Here is a 24033-nt window from a genome sequence, read left to right as displayed (position 1 = left end):
CTTGAGAAGTTGTACATGACAAAATCCTTGACCAATAGGATTCTTTTGAAGCGACAATTGTACAGTCTGTGCATGAAGGAAGGTACAGCTATTACTGATCATTTGAATGTCTTTAATACTCTCATGGTGCAATTAGAAAGTATAGAAGTAAAATTTGAATCAGAAGATAAAGCTATAACTTTATTGTGCTCATTGCCCGAGTCATGGGACCATTTTGTTACTTCTATAAGTCTAAGTATATCAGAAACCCTTGAATTTTATGATGTTGTTGGAGATTTGTTGTCCGAAGAGACAAGGAAGAGGTCAAATTTTGAAACCTCTACATCAGAAGCAATGATGGCTAGAGGTCGTTCTAGAGAAAGACGCTCTGGTAAGCACAGCGACTCACGTTCAAAATCGAAAGGGAAGAAGAGTAAGGTAAAGTGCTGGTTTTGTGGCAAATCGGGACATTTGAAGGAGGACTGTTGGAAGAGACAGCAAGCATCCAAAGAAGAATCTTCAACAGCGAAGCAAGAAGCAAACACGACAAATACATGTTCGACATCCAAGATAGGTATGAGTGATGAAGTGTTATCAATTGATTTGTCTAGTCATGATCAACATTGGCTGTTAGATTCTGGTGCATCAAATCACATGTGTATCCATAGAGAATGGTTTAAAACTTATAAACCAATCAATGATGGAGTATTTTACATGGGAAATGATGTCACATGTAACATTGTGGGAACTGGAACCATTTAGCTTAAAATGTTTGATGGGACAAACAAAATTTTAACTGATGTAAGACATGTACCTGAACTAAGGAAAAACCTCATTTCATTAGGAGTACTGGACACAAATGGATATAAAACCTTTGTTCAAGGTGGAGTAATGAAAATTTATAAAGGAATTTTACTAGTAATGAAAGCAAAGAAGGTTGGAAATCTTTTTCAGTTAGAAGGAAGAACAAAGTCAGATTATGTTTCTATAGTGTTTGAAAATGACAGTAATTCTATTCATTTATGGCATCAAAGGTTGGGTCATATGAGCGAAAGAGGATTAAAGATTTTATCTGATCGAAAGTTACTACCTAATTTAAAGTCTGATAAGTTAGATTTCTGCAAACATTGTCTGTGTGGGAAACAAAGCAAGCAGAAATTTAAAACTAGAAAACATACTAGTAAGGGAATCCTTGATTATATTCATTCTGATGTTTGGGGTCCGTCTCCTACAACCTCATATGGAGGTTCGTCATATTTTGTATCTTTTATTGATGATTTCTCTAGAAAAGTGTGGGTCTATATGTTAAAGAAGAAGTCTGATGTGTTTACAGTTTTCAAACAGTTTAGAGCTTTAGTTGAAAACATCACTGGAAGAACTATTAAATGTTTAAGAACTGACAATGGTGATGAGTTTACTTCAAAGGAGTTTGATAATTATTGCAAGGGAGCTGGGATCTAAAGACATAAAACCACTGTGTATACTCCTTATCAAAATGGAGTCGTTGAACGCATGAACAGGACTCTTTTAGAGAGAGCAAGAAGTATGTTGAGTAATGCCAATTTGCAGAAGGAATTGTGGACAGAAGCGGTTGCAACAGCTTGCTATTTGATAAATCGATCACCATCAACTGCAATAGGATGCAAAATTCCTCAAGAGGTATGGAAAGGACATCCTTGTGATTATTCTAAACTGAAAGTTTTTGGTTGTGATGCATATGCTCTAGTTCAAAACATCAGCTTTCTAAATTAGATACTAAATCAAAAAGGTATATCTTTGTTGGATATGGTGATGGGACTAAGGGATACAAATTGTGGGATCCTACTACTCACAAGATCATCATTAACAGAGATGTTAAATTTAATGAATCCTCACTTGAAAGTTCAGATGTAGATGATAAATTGAAACGGGATAATGTATCTAAGCTTCAACACATTCAGTTTGAAACCAGTCCAAATATTGATGATGATCAAGATGAACATGGTTCAGATGTAAGTCACGAATAAGTTTTAGATGCAGTTCATGAACAAGTTTTAGATGTAGATCATGAACATGATTCAGATGTTGATCATGAAGAAGTTCCTACAGATAATAATCAGCAAATTGTGGAAGTACCAAAAACATCTTTAAGGAGGTCCACAAGAATTAAACGCCCTCCCAAAAGGTATGATGATTATGTTACTTCAGTTGCTTTAACTTCTAACGATGATGAACCTTTGTGCTATCAGGAAGCTGTAGAAGGTTCTAAAAGTGAAAAGTGGAAAGAAGCTATGAAGGACGAGATGATGGCATTACACAAGAATGACACATGGGATCTGGTAGAACTTCCTAAAGACAGAAAAACTATGGGATGTAAATGGGTGTACAAATTGAAAAGGGGTGTTGATGGTTTAAAGGACAGGTACAAAGCAAGGCTGGTCGCGAAAGGTTTTTCTCAGAAAGAAGGCATTGATTTTCATGAGATATTTTCACCAGTTGTAAAAATTGTTTCAATTCCAATTGTATTAGCATTAGTTGCCCTACTTGATTTAGAATTACAGCAACTAGATGTTAAAACTACATTTTTACATGGAGATTTAGATGAGGAAATTTACATGGAACAACCGGAAAGGTTTGTTCAAGATCGCAACAAGAAATTTGTTTGTAGGCTCAAGAAATCATTGTATGGTCTGAAGCAGTCACCTCGCCAATGGTACAAGAAGTTTGATTCTTTCATGTTGAGTCAAAATTATATAAGAAGTGAATATGATCATTGTGTTTACTTTAAGAAATTAAGTAATGGCATGTTCATTATCTTAGTGTTGTATGTTGACGATATGCTTTTAGCAAGAAAAAGCATAACAGAGATCAACAGGTTAAAGGCTCAGATGGCTAGGACATTTGATATGAAAGATCTAGGAGCAGCAAGACAAATTTTGGGCATGGAGATTTTCAGAGACATGACCAATGGTAAGTTGTGGCTATCACAATAGAATTATATTGAGAAAATACTCTTGAGGTTTGGTATGAACAATGTGAAGCCTGTTTCAGTCCCTTTTAGCTTCCCATTTTAAGCTTTCTTCAAGTTTATGTCCTAGTACAAATGAAGAAAAGGAATATATGTCTCGAATTCCATATGCCAATGTAGTAGTTTTTTTAATGTATACGATGGTTTGTACTCGACCAGATATTTCACATGAAGTTGGGGTTGTCAGAAGGTATATGGAAAATCCAGGAAAAGAACAGTGGTCAGCAGTGAAATGGGTGCTTCGGTATTTGAGAGGCACAAGTGATTATTGTATCACTTATAACAGAAGTAGTGAATTTGTTTGTGGATATGTTGATTCTGATTTTGCAGGTGATTTGGATAAGAGAAGGTCAACTTCAGGGTATGTCTTTACTCTTGCAGGTGGAGCTATTAGCTGGATGGCAAAGCTACATAATATTGTTGCTTTATACACTACTGAAGCAGAATACATAGCTGCTTCACATGCTTGCAAAGAAGCGTTTGGTTGAAAAATTTGATTGGTGAGTTTGGTAGGTTACAAGACAACATCAAGTTATTTTGTGATAGTCAAAGTGCAATTCATTTGGCTAAGAATCCGGCCTATCATAGTAAATCAAAACATATACCTATCAAGTACCATTTTGTAAGATAGGTTATCACGGAAAGGGGTGTTTCTCTTGAAAAGGTGCATACAAAAGAAAACTGTGCAGACATGTTTACGAAACCAGTTTTGTTAGAGAAGCTACGTTGGTGTCTGGCTTCTCTTGGCTTGCAGAAGAGATAAAAATAATAAATGAACAGGGTATCAGGCTAATTATTGTCAAGGTGGAGATTGTTGAGAGTTTCTGTTTTATTAAATTTGGGAAAAATCTCATGTACGTGACAACAATAGGATTAGTTGCTATATTAGCTCCAGCATTTTTTGAGGAGGAGTTAATGCATCATATATTTGTTGTGAGGGAATTTATGATTCAGTTTTATGTTCCAGCTATATAGAAATGTAATCCCGTAGAGGATTGTGAGTGCGTGTAGAGAAAATAGGGTGAGCTGAGAGTATGTGTGAAGAATTAGAATTGTTGTAATCTCCTTTGAATAATAAGATTGTCGATGCCTCTGTTCTGGTGGACGTAGCCCAGATTGGTTGGGTGAACCACGTTAAATTTGTGTGTTATGGTTTTGTGTTTTTTTATGTGCTGTGTATGCTTGTTTAATTTTATTTCCGCTGAGCATTGTTTAGTCTAACAAAAACCCCCACAAATAGCAGTTATTTTCTTTGCTAAGAACGGACAAATAACATGCAGTTACTTACCTGTTGCGACACGCTTTCCAAATGGTTGAAAAGAAACATTGAATTAGACATAACCTTCATTTCTCTAGCTTCATTTTGTATTAATTCCCTTTTTTTCCTCTGTAAAAGGATAAGATTCTGCTCCCCATGTGTACACCATATGCAATACACTAGGATTGTTATGCTCTGCAATTCTCCCGTTGCCATCTATTATCCTCATTATATTCGGGTACCAACTGTTCCATCCTCGAAACGGTACAACCTCTTCAACGAGAAAATACTTCGTTGCATTTGTCAGCTCCCATGGATTTTGGAGGACCAACCATGGAACTTCTCTTGAAAACTCAACAGATACATCCAATTTTGAATTGTCCTGCATTATTTGAATTGTTATAATTTCAAAATCAAATCTCCTTTTCTCCTTCTCTGCATCATACATCTCCACTAAGGCCGGTGGGAATTGAAAATGTAATTGAAATATTACTTCGCCAACTTTAAAAAATTATAAATAATATAATTTTGCATTTAAAATATATATATATATATATGAAAAACTTAATTCTCTCCATGTAAATCATGCTCATATATATGTGTTTTTAAAATTACACATTTTAGACTAAGTTATGCTACACAACACATGCATACCTCTAAAGAGGTGGGGAAATTTGCAAGGACACACATTTCATTTAATGGAAAATAGGTTATATGACACTAATTCTTTTTGCAAAAAGATATCTTTAAGACAACGACATAATTCTCCACAAATTGTCTTTTAGTCCAAATTAAAATTCCCAATGCATATATGAATTTTGGGGGCTTCAATTCAATAAAAGAGAAAAAAATTGGAATTTCATCGTCGCATTTGGCCCAAAAGTGTAACCCATCTTCATGCATTCACCCCTTACTCAAGATAGTATGAAAAGAGGTTGAAAATTAAATCTCACTTCAACATATGTGGGACAAAGTGCACTTAGAAGTTTGCTTTAAAGAAGAGTTTATTGGACGAGAATTGAAAGAGTATAGAACATTTCCATACTTGATTACTTGGGAAATTTGGTTGGTAAAAAATGTCAGGTTTTTGAGAATTTCTAACCTCTCAATTTCACAGTTTCATTAGAATATTTTTCACCGTTTTCTTCTTATAATCCTAGTATAAAGATAAAAACCAATCGCATGACTTGGGAGGATATTATGAATGAGGATTATGCATAAAGCTTCATTGATAGAGCTTGTTAGACACTTTCATAGTCAGAGTTTTGTTTTATTTACTATTGAGAATCAATAGGAAAACCTGGTTATGGTTATGGGTCTAATAACCAAGGATAACTAAAAGCATTGTTCTTCAAAAATTTGTGCAACTACACATATTTGAATACCATTATGATTATTGAAGGAATGAAGAATGAAAGTTAGGTCCATAGTAGTTGTCTTTGATAGTTAACATTACATTTTATGGATATCTTTGTCTCTTTCAAATTATTAGTTTTAGTGCTATATATAAAGAACTTAAAATTTGTATAGATTCATTATCTAAGGAACTTAGATGGAGATTTTCTTGTCTTAGATGAATTCACTAAGGGACTTTTGGTTTCTTCAAGGTCCTGTAGACTTTCATAATTTCGATCTTATTTGACCCTTGACATGTAATATGTCCACTAATGACCACATAGAACTTAAATAGATATTTAAGGTTTTGGTACTACTTATGAAAATGATATTTGTAGTGGCCTTGTAAATTAGATAAAACCAATCATATATTGTATGTGCATTGACATCTAAGAATGTATTTTCAATTCATCTTAAAATATAAAGTACATTTTTTTTTTTAAAAAGAGTGACTTAAACATTTGTAGCCAAATCCTTATTTGTGTTGTCTAAACTAGTTTTTTGAGTGCGTAAATGGATTCAACATCCTCAAAAACCCCTGTGGCACTTGATTTTGAAGAATTCACCTGTGAAACTTGTGATTTCAATGAATCACTCTTTGATTCTACCCAAATTAGATCATAAAATGAATTGGAAAATTTTCTAAAAAATCACACTTAGAGACACTCGTTTAAAAATAATAATAATAATAATAATATAATATATATTATATTATATGATGCTTAATTTATTCTTTATTTTCCATTAATATTGGTGAGAGGTTTTCTCTCTCATATATATATATATATATATAGAATGTGAAAAAAGTGAATAAACAAAATTTTAAAGAATAAGAATTTAAGGTGTGAATGTTTTTTATTAAATCAATCAAACTTATAATAACTATATAAATTAAATGGTTGGTAAATGTTGATAGGCATCCATCCATGATAACCATCAACGCATTCACCTTGACACATCTCACTTTACCAAGATTAAAATAGTCATAGAAATTAACTAAATTATAACTTTATTTTAAATCATTATTATTACTAATAATTATAAAAATAATTAATATATGAGTTAAACATATATACATGTAAAAAACATGTAACAAGATTTTTAACTTTGGAGATTCATCCTTATTTTCTTTATGGAGGTTTTTAACTTGTAAATAAGTTTTTCTACAATACCATAGTTTATCAATGCCACATGCCCAAACAACCATAACTAGTTTCACAATCAAAATATCTTATTTATATTTTATTTCACGTTAATTTTATAATATTTTTTAATTAAATTGGAAATAAAAAATGATATAACTACCTTTAACATAAATTTCAAGTCTTTATTAGTGACAACTATAAATATTCCATATAGATTAAATCCCTATCATCCACCTATTAATTATTGATAATCAAATTAAAATAAAATCTTATTGCAAAATAAACATATTTATAAACTATTTTAATAATAAAAATAACACATTGAATTTATTTATATAATATTTTCAATACATATAACCTCAAAATTTAAAAAAGAAATACAGTTAAAAAAATGAAGCTTACACTAATATAGGAAAAAAATCTATTAAAAAAAAATATCAATATTTTCAATTTATAAAAAAAAAAAAAAAACATAAATATCAATATTAAAAAATAAATGACTTAATTTATTGAACAACCAAATATGTTTTATATAAAAATACAATAAAACAGCTCAAAATATGCACATCCTAAAAGCTAAAATGGAAGATTGAAAAGCTACAAGTATGTACTACACATCAGTAAGTACTAAGCAAAACTAAAATCATTGGAAATGAAAAATGTTACCCTTAAGCCACAAGACGGCCGAAGGTTTATCTATGGTGAGGTTTCAAGGGAGCTAGGGGGCTTCCTATATACCCAGAGGGTACGTGGAAGACAGTTCGTGCGCGGTTCTGTCTAATGCGCTACTACTCGAAGGGGTACCCACAGGGGTTACAAGGGAGTCCAACAGACGTGACCACCTCTTGTATTTCCTGCGTGCATGCCTCCCCAAATCCGCAGGTTTATGCGCTTAACGACAGATCCCGTGGTTTAAAGACGCCGGAACACGTGTCTAGCCTAAAAAAATTTTGCTAAAATTTGGAGATCCCACCGAGCCCTGGAAAGTGCTCTGATACCACTTGTTATGCTCTTAACCTACAAAGCAATACCCAAACATAGAAATTGCGAAGAAAAGATACCGAGAACACAGAATATGCAAAGAAAATATACCCAGAGCACAGAATAGCAATGATTTTATTATTCAGAGAGAAATGTTCACAGGCCTCTTCGAGGGGGCAACCTCCAATAGAGCAGAGCTCGATTACAAAACAAGACACAATGCTCCTCGCAGGGAGTCTCTATCCTTTATATATGACTCATACATGCAATACCACGAGCCAATATCATGGGTTTTATTAATACCATCTATCTAATACTACCGCCCATTTGCAACTAACTGTGGTCCCGTCATTGATTGCGGGTTAACCACTTACAAATATTAATATGGGCTTTATTGACTCTTGACTATGACGTGATCCCATGACATAAATAAGGGGGTTAGGGTGGGACCCTAACAGTTTGAATTGCGTTATTCTACCTCGTGTATTCCCTGGGTTAGGGACCATCGTCCTCCAGTCTTCTATCTCCTCGTTTGGTTCCCTTTCTTGTTTTATCTCAACTTTCCAGTTGTCAATCAGCTTACGGATACCTTCATCTATTTCATCCTGGTAAGTCATAGTTGCCTCTGCTATGAGGTGCTCAGCAGGTTTACGGCCCCTGCAACGTTCCATCATGATCAGTCTCTTGGCTGCCTGGGGGTTCAGGCCCCTATTGCCATGACCACGCCCTCTCTTTGCTGGAGCCATACCCCATTCCATGATGCCCTGTGGACAGTCAAACAATGTTAGTTTCAGCAGTCCATTCGCATCATCCTGATACAATTGCTCATGCCTTGCCTCTCTCCCTTGCTTCGCTTGTTGCAGGTTAAGGTATCCTAGTGCCCACAAGTGGCCAAGGGAATTGGGTTTCAAGCACAGCTCCCCAAGCTCTTCATAGTGCCCCTCCCCCTTGTCGTGGTGCAACTGCTTGTCATCCCACTGCAACTGGAGCCAAGCTTTCAAACCCATCTGGAGCCTAGCTCTGCGATTGTTATCATACCGACATCCAACTCTCTCGGCCAGTAGTTGTCTGCCAAGGTTATGCTTGCCCTTATGTCCCTTATATCGTCCGAGGTCCCTAGCTACGCCCTTGTTACCATGCATATGCAAATGCCAGATTTTTCTCAACAAATTGCTGACATAGATCATGTCCCGACCCCCTGCCCGCAACTCTTTCCTACATATTCCAGCACCACTCAACCCCCCAGACATGACATGCCTGTTATCCCCTACACCCCTGGTCTGAGCAACTAGGTAGGGATCTGTATCTCTACTTGACCCAACATTATCCATGCCATTTCCTAGACTCTGGCTTTAAAGAAATATAAACAAAACGCAGAGCCAAGCCATGGCCCTCCCTTTCCGCCCCTTGTTTCTCCCTGATAGTGCTAAGCCCCATTGGGACAACCTCTTGCCTCTCCTTTCCCCCCAGCGAAACCCCCACCAGTGCATGTAATTGTTGCAAGAACCCAACCAGAGCATAGAAGTGATACAAGAACGAAACCGAAGTTCACACCAGAGAGTCGTTGCTAACCCGTAGACAAGGTGCATATGCCTCTCTTATGCTCTAAGCTGCCTTCCTTCTCCATTGCAAATTTCTCCTGCCCAGCACGTCGAATGACATTCCCATCTTCGCCACCCTGCCTTATTCCTCCCAATGCCACCTTGCCAGCCCACTGACCATGTATTCATTGCTAAGGACACCGCACCCCCTGCCTTGAGCATGTGGGGGACGATGATAACTATCATCTTGGTACTAACCATGTCACGTCGAAGCTTGTCGCCTCTGACACCCTCTCTCATCCTAATTAGGAGTGAAGTATTGAATTTTGAAAAGCATACAAATATAGAATATTTAATAGAAATTCTAGATTGCAATATCTACATAGCCTATAAAATGTTGTGACCACACATGGGCAATATTTAATTGAAATTTTAGATTGCAATATACACAGCGATTTTAAAAAATGAGGTAACAAGCCCACACACTTATATGTACATATGTATTAATTATTAGTAAATGTATAACATATGTATAACATATTTAAATATTTATAAGATTGAGAATACTATAAAATATGATAGGATTATAATTAAAAAATAGTATATGATTAGGATTAAATTAAATTATTCATATGAATAGATTTCAACATACAAAGTGTATTAATTTATTCATATAAATAAATTTCAACCTATGAAGTGTATTAATTGAAACATTTGATGTGGAATTTTGTTCATATTAATTAAAAACATATTTAAATATATAATTTTCATATTAATTAAAAATCTGATCAATTCCATATTTATTTTAAATTGCAGATTTATAAATATCAAATATTAAATATCAGTTAAATTAAATTATTTATATAAATAGATTTCAACATATGAAGTTTATTAATTGAAACATTTGATGTGGAATTTTGTTCAATGAAAGAAGGAATAACCACAAGGCTTGACTATATTCTATATAAATAATTAGTTCAATGTGGTTATATTAATAAAAATCTCCTTTTTCACTGGTTGAATGTATTGGTATCTTGATAGGAACCAACTACACAGTCTTAATGTTTTTGTTCAACTTATTTATATTAATATTATTTTTTTTCAATGGTTTAAGGTAATTATAATTAGTATAGCTATATAAATTAAATTATATATATGATAATTGCATATAGATACACATGGTAGGTATTAAAACACTTATTTTATGTTACATCTCATTCAATATTTTATATATATAAATATTTGTTAAATATAAACTATAAAAGAATATTTTCTTTTGCTTGTTGAATGTAACTATAATTAGTATACTCATACAATTTAAATACGTGTTAATTATGGATAGACATCAATTCATAGTAGGTACAAAGACACTTATCTCATATTGCATGATTGCTAATATTTTATTTAAATTGAAAAGAAAAAAGGCATAAATACCTTTAAGATAAAATCTCAACCTTTTATTCTAATTACTAATGAAAATATGTATATTCCATGTAGGTTAAATCCCTACTATCTACCTAATAATTATTCATAGTTCAACTAAAAATCAAGAAACATGTTCTAAAATAAACATATCTATCACTATAATTACGTCATAGTGCATTTCCCTTTGAAAAAAACTCCCCTAGCTGTCATGGTGTACTCATCTATAACATAGGATATTATGTGAGACGATCAAAGAATCCTCCGTCATTAGATTGAAAAAAATGATTGAAACGGTTATAATGAGCTTCCTCGATTGGAGAAAATGATAAGCAACACATTTGAATCATACAACACTGAAATCTTGCAACAGAGAGGATCGATTTGAGATCCTAGGCCTCAAATTCATGCAGCTCGTCACATACCTCATGGAATTGAAGTTACCTTCAATTGTCGTCGTCTGCAGGCGTGCTTCTACAAGGGGATTCATTTTCACGTTAGTTCATGACTACATATTCATGAGAAGGACAGAGGGTTTCTCTATATGAGCGAGGTAGACTTGGGTTTCGTCATTCCTCTCAGTGACACATCCATCATCAGGAGCAAGGTTGATTCTTGTTACTTGATGAAAATTGTGATGGGTGGACGCAAGTAATTTTCTCCCATGGCCTTTAAAGCGAGTTTGGTGGACTCTGTTCACGATAATTTTTCCGAAACCCTAGAGGCCACCATTGATGCAACTATTAAGATTGGTCAGAAAACTAGAATAAGGAGGTTTACCTGCAACTCAAGCTCTCTCTTTTCTTCGAACCTATGGAGAAACTCCCACTCGTTTCCAAAGAGGGTTCTCCACTGCTTTCTTGCCTCTGATTTTTGTATATTTAAGCATTTTGTAACTTTGTGAACCCCATGCGTCAATTCTTTTAGTACTCAAGTATATGAATTTTATTCATAATATTTGTATACACAAAAGCTAGTGCATTCTACATAGTTCTTTTGGCAATTGACAAACTTTCCAAATGTGAAAAGTGGCTTACTGATGATGATAGGAAAGAAGAAAAGGCTACATGGTGGCTGAATCGTTTGATGGGGCGTGCAAAGAAGTCATCATAAATTGATTGGCCATATCCATTTATGGAGGGAAAATTATTTGTTCTTACATTAAGTGAAGGTTTGGAAGGTTATCATGTGAATGTGGACGGGAGGCATATGACCTCTTTTTCTTATTGAACAATGAATTGAAGAATCCTTTAGAGTACACTATTTTCTTTTATATCATCTCCACAATCTTGTACATGTTAAGCAAGTGTTGCACAATATTTTTTTTCAAATTCAAGAAACTTTATGGAATTAGTATATATTAATGTACGCACTAAATTTATATGTGGTTGGACCAGGGATTTGTTCTTGAAGATGCCATTAGCTTCTCTATAAATGTTGACATTGATGTGCATATAGTTGTTTCTACTTCCTTGCCTGTCTCACATCCAATATTTTCACCTCAAAGACTTCTCTCGACATGTCAAGGATTATGATGCCAATATCACCATGGTCAAATAACAATTAGAATGGGGAATTTCAAAATTGTGAGGAACCAATTGTGCCACTTACCATTGACTTCTTAAATGATATTCCCATGAAAAAGGGTTAAGATGTTAATGACATCATGGTCAAACAACAATTAGAATGGGGAATTTCAGAAGTGGCAAGAAAGGTTCAAGATTTAGATGACATCATCACATGGTAAGAGAAATGCAATTTATTCCAACCAATGTACACTCCTTTCTACAAAGTGAAATATATTGGTTTTCCACCAACATTTATTGAACCAAATTTATGAAATGCATTTGAAGACATTGAGTCACTGTGGAAAGAGAATGACGAACCTAGTTGAGGCTATGGAAATTATTGAGTTAGATAAAATACAATGGTCAAAAGAAATAAGAAATAATATCATTCTTCTATAGTTTGGACATTTTACACGAGAGAAATAAGGATAAGAAGCAACAAGTAACTAAATTAACAACATCATATAACAAATGATGAGGTAGTTTATTAATGAACCCCTTACTACTAAAGTCTTTCTATTAAGCTTTCCTCATAAAATTAGGCCAATTTCCAATGAAGAAAAGCTATTATCCATTGCATTGTGAATTAAGGTGATATGAGATTACTTTGTTATGAAATGTTTGATTTAAATAATTTACTTATAACAGTTCCAGAATCTTAATGAAGAACATTTTCATAAATCCTTTAGAGTGAAGTGTTGTGCATTACCTTCACTTTGAACATATCCTCATTGGAATCTCCAAACATAACATATGATAAAAAAGAAACACCAGTAAAGAAAAAAAATTGCATAAAAATTTGACTTCTTTCTTCTATGTTATTGTTTCTTATGCCATTATCTTAGGGTATTCCTTTGCAACATGTGCAAATGCTAGTTATAAAAAGAATGAATATGAGTTAAACATATATTTAAATTGGAAATAAAAAATGACATAACTACCTTTAAGATAAATTTCAAGTCTTTATGAGTGACAACTATAAATATTCCATATAGATTAAATCGCTACCATCCACCTGTTAATTATTGTTAATTAAATTAAAATAAAATCCTATTCCAAAATAAACATATTTATAAGCTATTTTTATAAGGAAAAACACATTCAATTCATTTATATAATATTTTCAATACATAAATGATGTAACCTCAAAATTAAAAAAGAAGAAGATAGTTAAGAAATAAAGCTTACACTTTAATATAAGAAAAAAAAAATTGCAACTTCTCACCCCAATCTAGAGATACCACAAGATTTGAACCCAACAACTTCTGGTTCAATAAGATTCTTCATTTCCACGACCATTACAAACTAACCTACCCCAAACTAACATAAAAACATATATATATATATATATATAACATAAATATCAATATTTTCAATTCATAGGAAAAATAAAACCATAAATATCAATATTTTAAAAATAAAATAACTTAATTTATTTAACAACCAAATATCCTTTATAGAAAAAAACAATAAAACAGCTCAAAATACACACATCCTAAAAGCTCAATAAATGGAAGATTGAAAAGGTACAAGTATATACTACATCTCAATAATTACTAAGCAAAACTAAAATCATTGGAAATGAAAAATGTTACCCTTAAGAAGTGTACACTATTGAATCATCATTAAATGAGCTAGGTGCTCCCTAATTAAGGTATGCATTCGCCTATAGGAGGTCACTCGCCCTCGCTGTCTACATCATCGTCAGCATAACCCTCATTATCTTCGCCATCAATTTATAGCATTTCTTCTAGCGTCTTCTTCCAACTTGTTTGTTTGAGTGAGCAATTGTTGGATCAATTCTTTTACTCTGTCATGTTGGATCAATTCTTTTACTCTGTCAACTGAATATTTTTCAGATAACAATTTTACAATTTCTGCCCCCCGATTTGTTATCAAATTTCCATCTTCATCCATTATAAACATCCATGGAGAAGGACTGCGAAATTTATCATGAAGGACCTTCAGCATTTCCCGTAACTGTTGATCTTTGGCTTTAATTCCCTCTTTCAAAGAGCCAATACGCGCCCAAAATCTCATAGCTTCATACTCAGATAAACTTAACCAAGGCATCTTTGGAATCTCTGCTGCTGACATCTTGGAAGGTTCAGAAATTGTCAGAGTGAAATTTGCCCATTGTCGTTTTCCGTGTTGAAATGGTGGAATATAAATAATGTAAATGATATCACTCAATTCTGTCAACACATTCTTCATGGAATTTGTAAACTCCTTTTCGTGACAGCAGCATAACCATATCATTTTTTGCTGACCCGTTGCCTCCCTCAACTTTTCATCATCAATTTTTTGCTGACCCGTTGCCTGCCTCAACTTTTCATCATCAACGACAAGGAGAGGAGAAAAAACAATTAGAAATGAAAATCGTTTTCTTTTTCCTTTTCAAAATATACAAAAAGCAAACAAATAACAGGTAGTTACTGACCTGCTTTGCCACACCTTCCAAATGCTGGAAAAGAAACATTGCATGAGACATAGCCTCCATTTCTGTCTTTTCTTTTTGTCTTAATTCCTCCTCTTTTTCCGCCGTAAAAGGATAAGCTGCTGCCCCCCATGTGTTCACCATACGCAGTACACCAGGATTCCTATACGGTGCGATTGTCCCGTCGCTCTCTATTATCCTCATTGTATTCGGGTACCATCTGTCCCATGACCATTCTCGAGGCTCTGGACGCCCTTCAACGAGAAAATACTTGGTTGCATTTGTCAGCTGCCACGGATTTTGGAGGATCAACCATGGAACCTCTCTTTAAAACTTCTCAGATACATCCAATGTTGTGTCTCCCTGAAATATTGGAACTGTTATAATTTCAAATTTTTTTCTCTCTTTCTCCGCATTGTACATCTCCACTAAGGCGTGAAGAGGAATATCAAAACAGATGTTGGCAGGCCTGATATCTAATAAAATGGTTTTCCCTTGCAATTCGTCCACTCCGACCTACAATTTTCATATAAACACAAACAAAATAATCAATAGTCAATAAAGGGAATTTGAAGTTTTTATTGTAAAATATTTTAAGGAAGAGTTATCCACAAAATATAGAACTTAATACCTTCGTGGATTCACCATCCTTGTTCTTAAGAAAGGAAAGAGAACTTTTATCTTCCCCCCCTGCGAAGAGCTCTCTTAACAAAGCTATAAGACCCCCTCCACCTCTTTCTGCCAGTTGCTTCAATTTAAGGTATCTTCCGCACTTCGTCACCACAAAGTCCTCCACGTCCTCCATACCGCAGCTTTTCCAACGAGAAAGGTATTTATCACCTTTTTCCCCACTCACAATCTCCGCGGTCATTTGGAAACTGCTGGTAAGTTTCCGGTCAAAGTCCGTCTGGCGATGAACAACTAATGAGAGCAGTCTTTGAAACAATGCTTTAGTGTCTCTGTTAGCAGGAGCATGCCCCAGTATTCTATCCGCCACTTTCTTAGGCAACTGATCCCAATGGTTGCCAAAATAAACCATGTCGAAACGTATTTGAAGATCATCGATACTCTCCTCAAGTAAAGGCAAAGGAAAAGAACGAGGACTGAATTCCGGACGGCCATCAAACATAACAAGCAGCAGCGTGTTCAGAGGACGACCAGATATATTCACTGGCTTTCCTTCTCCATTTGTGAGCATGCTATCAAATTTTGATTGGACCTGCTTTAGAAGATTCTCCCCATTTGATAAACCCTGAAGAGAAAGCTAAAGTGAGTGGAAAGGAAAAATAATGTATGCTTTGCAATTTTTTCCCCTGTGATATGTTTTAGGATCTAAATATTAAAAGAGTTAATTATAATGTGGGAACAGAAAATATGTTTGAAAATGTGGATCACCTGCTCTGTATACACAGCACAAGACCATGATTGATTGCATTGTTGTGCTTGAATTTTCTCCCATCTTTCCTCCAACAACTTGCTTCCTGCGATGCGCAAAATTTGTAGCTTTTCCATCTTTAGCATGCTGTCTATCCATTTCCCTTCCAACTGATGGCAATTTCTTACATCCAGAACTTCCAATGAGGTGAGGCATTGGAAATCCTGAGGGAGCTTCTTTAGCTTGTCGCAGTCTTCAAGTGATAGAACTCGCAGTCCTGAGAGACCTTTGAAGTCTTCACATAATTCTTCAAGAGTCGAGCAACTTGATAAATCCAAGTGCTCCAAGTACTTGAGTTGGTTGAAACTTTCTGGCAGCTTCTGTAGACTGCGACATCTGGTCATAATTAGTTTTCTTAAACTTGTTACTTCTCCAAATCGCTCCGGAAGCTTCTTTAGACGGTCGCAGTCAGTCATGTCAAGCTCTGTTAAAGTGGAGAAATTGCAAAACCCATTCGGCAGTTCTGTTAAAGAGGCCGATCCTAAGTTGATTGAATTCAACTTCAATTGCCCAATGCTTCCAGGAACACTACTTAGTTGCTGACAACAACATAGGTTAAGTTCAACAAGCGATGTTAACTTTTCTAAGCCACAAGGGAGATTTTTAATGTTTGTACAGAAGGATAAGTCCAATAATCTCAATGATGAAAGCTCCTCGAGACTGATAGGAAGAGCTTGTAGACTTGAGCAACCGCGCAATTTGAGTTCTTGCAATGATCTGAGCTTTCCAAGACTGCTCGGAAGCGCTTTTAGACTTTCACACACGGCCAAATCGAGTTTTTGCATTGATGTAAGATTTTCAAGCTCGCTAGGAAACGCTTCTAGACTTTTACAGCCTGTCAAATCGAGTTCTTGCAGAGAAGTCAATGATCCCAAACCTTTTGCCAGCTGCGTCAAACCAGAACAGCCACGCATTCTCAACACTCTCAAAGATTTAAGCGTTGAAATTGATGTAAGATTTTCAAGCTCGCTAGGAAACGCTTCTAGACTTGTACAGCCTGTCAAATAGAGTTCTTGCAGAGAAGGCAATGATCCCAAACCTTTTGGCAGCTGCGTCAAACCAGAACAGCCATCCATTCTCAACACTCTCAAAGATTTAAGCGTTGAAATTGATACTTTCTTCAGATATTTGCAACCTGAAATTGATACTTCCTCCAGATATTGGCAACCTGAAATTGATACTTCCTCCAGATATTTGCAAACTGAAATTGATACTTCCTCCAGATATTGGCAACCTGAAATTGATACTTTCTCCAGATATTGGCAACCTGAAATTGATAATTCCTCTAGATGTTGGCAACCTGAAATTGATAATTCCTCTAGATGTTGGCAACCTGAAATTGATACTTGCTCCAAACCATTTCCCATATCTCCTAGCTCTTGAGGTAAACCTTTGAACTGTGCATTACTCAGTCGTAATACTCGCAAATTTCTGAGTCGCTGAATACAATTGGAAGAAACCTGGAAGGCAGGGGTATTTAATTCGATATCGACGTGTCTAAGATTGGAGGGCATCTGCACATTATGCACTTAATTAGTGATATATGAAAATCACACTCCAAGTTCTAACCATAAAAACCAATAAAAGTGCGCATGATACAGGTGTTTTATATATTCCAGGAAAAGTAAGGAGAGAAATAACTGGGACCCACCAGATATTTTAAGTGAACTTACTTGACTTAGATTCTGTAAATCTGCCGGGTTATAACATAAATGTCTGAGGTTCTTGAACCCCTTTAGCTTTGACAAATCAAAAGGGAGATGGGAAGTTATGGCACTGAAAAAAACCAACTCTTTAAATGTATTTTTACATTTGCCCTCCACATCTGTTAAGTGTCCGAGTTTAAGAACTCTTAGAGATCTAGACATCAAATCTAGCTTTGACGCGGGTATACGCAGTGGATCTTTGTTGTCACTTGCCCATATGCCCTTGATCTTTTGAAGGTCCTGTATATTTATTAAATATTAGAGTCAGTCATTTTGAAACAAAGCTGTATATGATAAATATTTTAGTTGAAAGATTGCGTACCTCATCTTCTATATCTGAGAACTCTGCAATTTCAGTTGCTGTGGTCAATCTGAATCTGTTTCCTTTTGTCCTCGTGAGACCAACTTCCAAGATCACATCGTGTACCCTTGCAGTCATGCTTTTCACATCTTGGGTCACAAGCGCTCTTTGTTCTAGCCTTTTCAGTTCTGTCTCTCCCACAATATCTGAAACTTCTTTCCAGCCGCAGCCTCGAAAAACTTCTCTTCTAGTTTGTCGTAGGCAAAGATGCAATTCTCTATAGTCTTCCCAATATCACCTTCCCAGTTTGCCTCTTTCATCAATGTTTCATAATTTTCCGCTGCGTTTCCTTCGGTGTCATTTATGAATCCTGCTAAGACCTTCAAAAGCACCGGGACTCCTCCACATATGTTGGCTATCCCATCAATTTGGCTATCATTTAGTTTATTTTTATTGACAGACAGCTCCTTTTTTAAAAGCTCCACTGCCTTGGGTTCGGCCAGGCTTTCAATTCGGTAGAATTTTTTTTCAACTTCTTTGCACTTTATCATCCTCGCTGCATCTGTCTCACGTGTAGTTATGAGCAACCTCAATTTTTTTGCATTTGCCATATTCTGAGGGAGAAGCCGTGTGAGTGCATCTTGGCCTTGTTCACGCGTATCAGCTGGAAGCAAAACATTGTCGATATAAATAAAAGTCTCCTCTTTCTCTAACATACTCTCAATTTGTTTTTGTCCTCCACGATAACTACGGATCTCGTCTGGCTCATCTCCCTTCAAATCTCTTATTATAAATTTTTGCGACTCTTCTATATTTGGAGGTGTTTCTCTATCCTTGAACAATTCAACAAAAGAAAATTTGAATCCTCCTGTTTTTTTCTCAATCAGTTGTGCAAACACAGCATTGGCAAGGGTAGTCTTTCCCATGCCACCAAAGCCATGCACCACTACTGCTACCGCCTTTTTGTCACTTTCCATTTCTAGCTGTTCAATAACGTCTCTCAATGGATCTTCGATTCCAACTGTTGTAACAGTATTTAAACACAGAAGGATGAATAAGAGTATTTTAATAAATATCATTTCATAAATATATAAAATAACACTTTCTCATCCATTATCACAAGTTACCTGCGTCTTTAGGATATTCTGGATAGTCTGGTTTTCGCAGTTGCACTGGTTTGTCGGTTCCAACTGTTGTAACAGTATTTAAACACAGAAGGATGAATACGAGTATTTTAATAAATAATATTTCATAAATATTTAAAATAACACCTTCTCACCAGTTATCACAATTTACCTGCGTCTTTAGAACATTCTGCATGGTGTGGTCTTGGCTGGTGCACTGCTTCCCAAATACCAATACCCATTTGGAACTGGATACGGGTGTACGTTTTCTGTAACTGTTTCTCAAGTTTAGCCAGCTCGTCTCCGCCCCGATTTGTCGACCAAAACCTGTATTAAGAAATATTATTTACAAGCCTATTTAATAAATGGTGTCCAACATTTAAGAAAAGGTGTGAATTTATTTAGGTGGGATAAGGAAGCTCCCACGCTATAGACGACATAGGAATTCAGCATCCATTTACACAATGTTTATAAAATATTAAAGTGTGTTGAGTGAGCGTTCACCTGCGACGTTTTGAAGCCTCAATTTGAGTGCAGCAAGCGATACAGGTTTCAATTATCCACTCTATTGCTTCCTTTACTGAAGCCTGCATCCCTTCCTTCGATTCAGGCCCGTTTTGAAGCACTTTTTGTAGATATATAACATATTTGGCGAATTTATTAATCTCCTCCAATAGGGACAGACATGCTTCTTCATTCTTAGACATGTCTTCGTACCGCTCCCAAGCATTTGCCACTACAATAAAAACTATATTAAACACGTGTCCTCCTCCAATGTCTTTGAGAAAACCCCGAACCATTTTCTTCGCGTCGCCGCTGGATGCAAAATCTTTCTGGATACCATAAAAGGAAGAGTAAGAACATTTCTAATGTAAGATACGTTCACGTTTTAATAGAATAAATGTAGGTAATGATAAATAATCGTGAAAATTTGAAATACATCTAATACTTACGGCTGCATTAATTGCTTCAAAGAGGACTCCTTTTAATTCCAGTAAGTTCTTTGAACGTAACCAGGTATCTATAGGAAGCTTTGGCTCTGACAGCTTATTCTCCTTTTCTTTCCCTTTTTCTTTTCCTCTGTTTTTTTCTTTTTCTTCTCTTTCTGTAAAAATAAAATAAAATATTTAATATAACAGAACAATAAAAAATTAAATCAATTTTAACAAATAAAATAATAAATTATTTTTTAAAAAGTGTAATATTTTTTAATATTTTATATAACAAAATAATAATAATAGGGATCTTAACCAGGCTTCAAAAAATTTGTTGCAGATTCTTATGGAAGGGATCTAAACAAGGAAATCTCTTTGCGTGGGTTAAATGGGACACCATAGCTAGACCTAAAAAATGGGGAGGCTGGGGAATAAAGAGATTAGATTTATTTGCAAATGCTCTGGCTGCAAAATTGGCATGGCAACTACTCACATCACAAAGTCTCTGGCAGAAAGTAGTTATGGAAAAATATATTGCTCCGGAAAGCATTTTCAGCTGGATTTGGAGGGAACACAGGGGAAGTGGAAGACACTCCATCATATGGAAAGCAGTCCTTAATTCTCTTCCCCTAATTCGGGAGGGACTGACATGGAGAATTAAACAGGGAAACTCTATCCGCATTGGCATCGACCCCTGGATTGGGTGTGGAAACATGCAAAGACTATCTGGGCAGCTCCTAACACACCTAAGGGATCAAGGTGCCACGCATATTGTTCACATTGCAGACCAAGAAAACTCCAGTTTTCTCCATCAGGCCTGGAGGACATCACAAGATCTCCACATTCCGGAACAATGGAGACAAGAATGGGAATCATATACAGAGGCTCTCACACAAGCTCACATCAGAATATCGGAGGGAGAAGACGAGATAGTCTGGGCTCTAGCTAAAAATGGTTCATACTCCCCAAAGGAGGGAAACCTGCAGCTTATGCAATCTCATCAGCCAGACAACACTCAGCAATGGTGGAGAGCAATTTGGCATCTAAAAGCAGCCCCCAGAACGCGACTTCTCATGTGGGCTATTCTATTCAACAAGATTCCTACTGGGGCAAACTTGAAAAAAAGATCCTTCTATGGACCTTTCTGGTGCCATCTATGCAGAAGTAATGATGAAGATACTGAACACCTCTTCCTCACCTGTCCGGTTGTACAAGAACAATGGTCTCTCCTCTCTTCACGTTACCCCTCCCTCCACCAATGGCATGGCCAAACCATCTTTGAGGCATGGAAAAACTGGCAGGAACATCACTCTGGAAAAGACAAGAATATCCCTCTCCTCATGTGCTGGTCTATCTGGATAGCAAGAAACCGTGCAATTTTTGACCAAAAACCTCCCCACTGGCCTGTCATTATTGCCCACATATTTGCAGACCTTGCTCTCATTCCTGATGATCCTCCACCAGCTCCCCCTCGGACCATAACCCCAGAACTCATAGATAAATCTATCCCCTGGGCATATTTTGATGGCTCATCCCAATAGGAAGGCTGTGGGGGGGGAGGCCTCCTTTATTTGCAAGAAAATCACTATTTCACGCTCCAAATTCACCTGGGAAGAGGCACAAATAACTTTGCTGAGCTCACCACTGCAAAACACCTTATTTCTTTTGCACTTGAGAAAGGCTGTTCAAAACTACAACTGTTTGGAGATTCAAAGATTGTATGCAATTGGCTCACCAGAAAATCATCTTGCACTGCTTTCTCTTTGAGACACATTCTGGATGAGGCACTCAGACTAACAGATGCTTTTGAAAAATTTGACTGTCGCCATATATACAGGGAGCGCAACACTCGGGCGGACTACCTATCCAAGCAAGCAGCGCAGAGGCAAGAAGCGCACTGGTTAATACAAGAAGATATGGATGGAACCTTCTTTCAACACTATCACAGACCCTTTGATGATTATCAGGCTCAAAGGGATGCTCATAACTAAAAGGGGTCCCAACATGCACAAATTACTGTTTTTTCCTTTTCATGCTTTTATATATAAATGGTTATATAAGACCAGTATCGACTATGGTGGACAATCACAGCTATTTTTTGTATTTTTGGGCAGCGAGCTACAGCTGCACAGCAATGACTTAAACAATGGAAAACATATCCTGTATATGTTAATTTTCTCCGCTGTTCTTTTGGATATATACCTCTCCAAACTCCCTGCATGGATAAACAGTTTGGGGAGAGGAATGACTTCTGTTTAGTTTATCTGGTTCAGTTGTTTGGAACAATTAACAGTCTCTTTTAGAAGTTTTTTGAGAGGCAACCAGCCTCAGTATGCATATGCTCAGCATCTACAGAATGTAATTTCTTTTGACTTAATAGAAATTACGACTTTTTCTACGAAAAAAATAATAATAATAATAAATTATAATATAATCAATAAGAATAAAAAATAACTTTCGAATATAATGTGAATAGAGTTAAAACTAATCAATGTAGCTTTAAAAAATGAAATAATAAATTACTTTTTAAAGAGTGTAATATTTTTTTAGTATTTTATATAACAAAATTATTATAATAAATTATAATATAATCTATAGGAATAAAAGATAATTTTCTAATATAATGTAAATACAGTTAAAAACTAATAATGTAGTTTTATGTTAGTGCTTGGAGATCAAATCTTTTTTCAATTTTTTCTCTTATTCTAGTTTTTATATGCGTGGTCTTTAGTGCTATTATGGCACTTTCATTGTGTAGGGTTTACCTATCAAACTTGTGATTTCAATAAATTCCTAGAGAAATTACACTAGAAAAACTTCCAAACAGTCTCACTAAAAACAACTAGCTTTTTATATCTCAAAATATTTGATTCCAAACGTTTAGTAGGTTGGTTTAATTAATAATAATAATTATTATTATTATTATAGTTTATTTTTATGTAATTTGAACTTGTTTTATTGTTAATGATAATTATTAATTATTCTTTTATTTTATTTTGACCTAGTCAAAATGTTTACAAGACATTACATTACATTACAACATATCTACTATTCTCGGCTAGAGAGCTCCTTTGGTGCAATAATATTTACATGGATGAAATGTCTATCTTGGAATAAGAGTTCCAAAATTTTAATTTAATTATAAATAATATTAATTAAAAAAAAATGTCATAATTATATGTGCCATATGAAGTAAGTTATGTTTTTTTGAACATGTGGTATCGATAAAAAATGATATTGGCTCATGGTATTGTAACAAGGCCTCTTTATAGATTAAGAATCTCCATGTTAAAGTGGGGTAAATCACCATGGTTAAAAATATTGTTCCATGTTTTTAAAAATGTATATATGTTTAACTTATCTATTATTTTTTTATTTAGTAATAATAATCTAGAAAAAAATTATAATTTTATTAGTTATATATATATATATATATATATATATATATATATTTTAAAATTTTAGCAATGTGAGATGTATCATGTAATAAGTGTTTTGATTCTTATCATGGATTAATGTCAAAAGACATTTAGTACTCATAGGTAAATTTTGTATTATCTTCTAAACATGAATATATATGGAAATATCTCAGTTGGGTAGCCTGTTGGTCAAACCTCCCAACCAAGTCATTGGCCCTCTATCACAAGGCGTTGGTTTTATCCTCCTTGATCAATCTAGGTCAATATTCCTTCAGTAGAGTGGAATGGGCATGTGGCCCCTTTAGGTGGGCCTGACTAGGGATCTTACTGCGATTAAAAAAAAAGAGTGTATATGGAAATGTTGAATGATTTAGGTCAGT

The 24033-nt window shown here is 35.2% G+C and overlaps 1 protein-coding gene across 1 annotated transcript; it reads right to left on the bottom strand.

Annotated features, from left to right (window-relative positions):
• Window positions 1-13809: 13809 nt before the first annotated feature.
• LOC149210426 (uncharacterized) lies at window positions 13810-18445 on the bottom strand. The gene is made up of 6 exons (XM_089396720.1): window positions 18197-18445; window positions 17842-18114; window positions 16129-17682; window positions 15365-15985; window positions 14737-15249; window positions 13810-14624 (listed from the first exon to the last, which is right to left on the bottom strand). Exons 1-5 carry the CDS (start codon window positions 18311-18313, stop codon window positions 15061-15063), a joined length of 2754 nt encoding a protein of 917 aa, XP_089252846.1. The 5' UTR covers window positions 18314-18445; the 3' UTR covers window positions 13810-14624; window positions 14737-15060.
• Window positions 18446-24033: the final 5588 nt, after the last annotated feature.

Source organism: Pinus tabuliformis, chromosome 1_2 (assembly GCF_031772625.1).
Source record: "Pinus tabuliformis cultivar Carrire ecotype Pingquan chromosome 1_2, CPIR1, whole genome shotgun sequence".
Lineage (NCBI taxonomy): Eukaryota > Viridiplantae > Streptophyta > Pinopsida > Pinales > Pinaceae > Pinus > Pinus tabuliformis.
This window is presented reverse-complemented; position numbering and strand designations above follow the sequence as displayed.

What these genes read in the sequence shown, in the direction of transcription:
- LOC149210426 (XM_089396720.1), bottom strand. Translation starts at nt 18,313, where the DNA reads ATGACTGCAAGGGTACACGATGTGATCTTGGAAGTTGGTCTCACGAGG. An exon ending in ATTTACAGAATCTAAGTCAA is followed by an intron (nt 17,683 to 17,841) that starts GTAAGTTCACTT and finishes CATAATGTGCAG; the next exon opens with ATGCCCTCCAATCTTAGACA. An exon ending in AGGATGGTGAATCCACGAAG is followed by an intron (nt 15,250 to 15,364) that starts GTATTAAGTTCT and finishes TGAAAATTGTAG; the next exon opens with GTCGGAGTGGACGAATTGCA.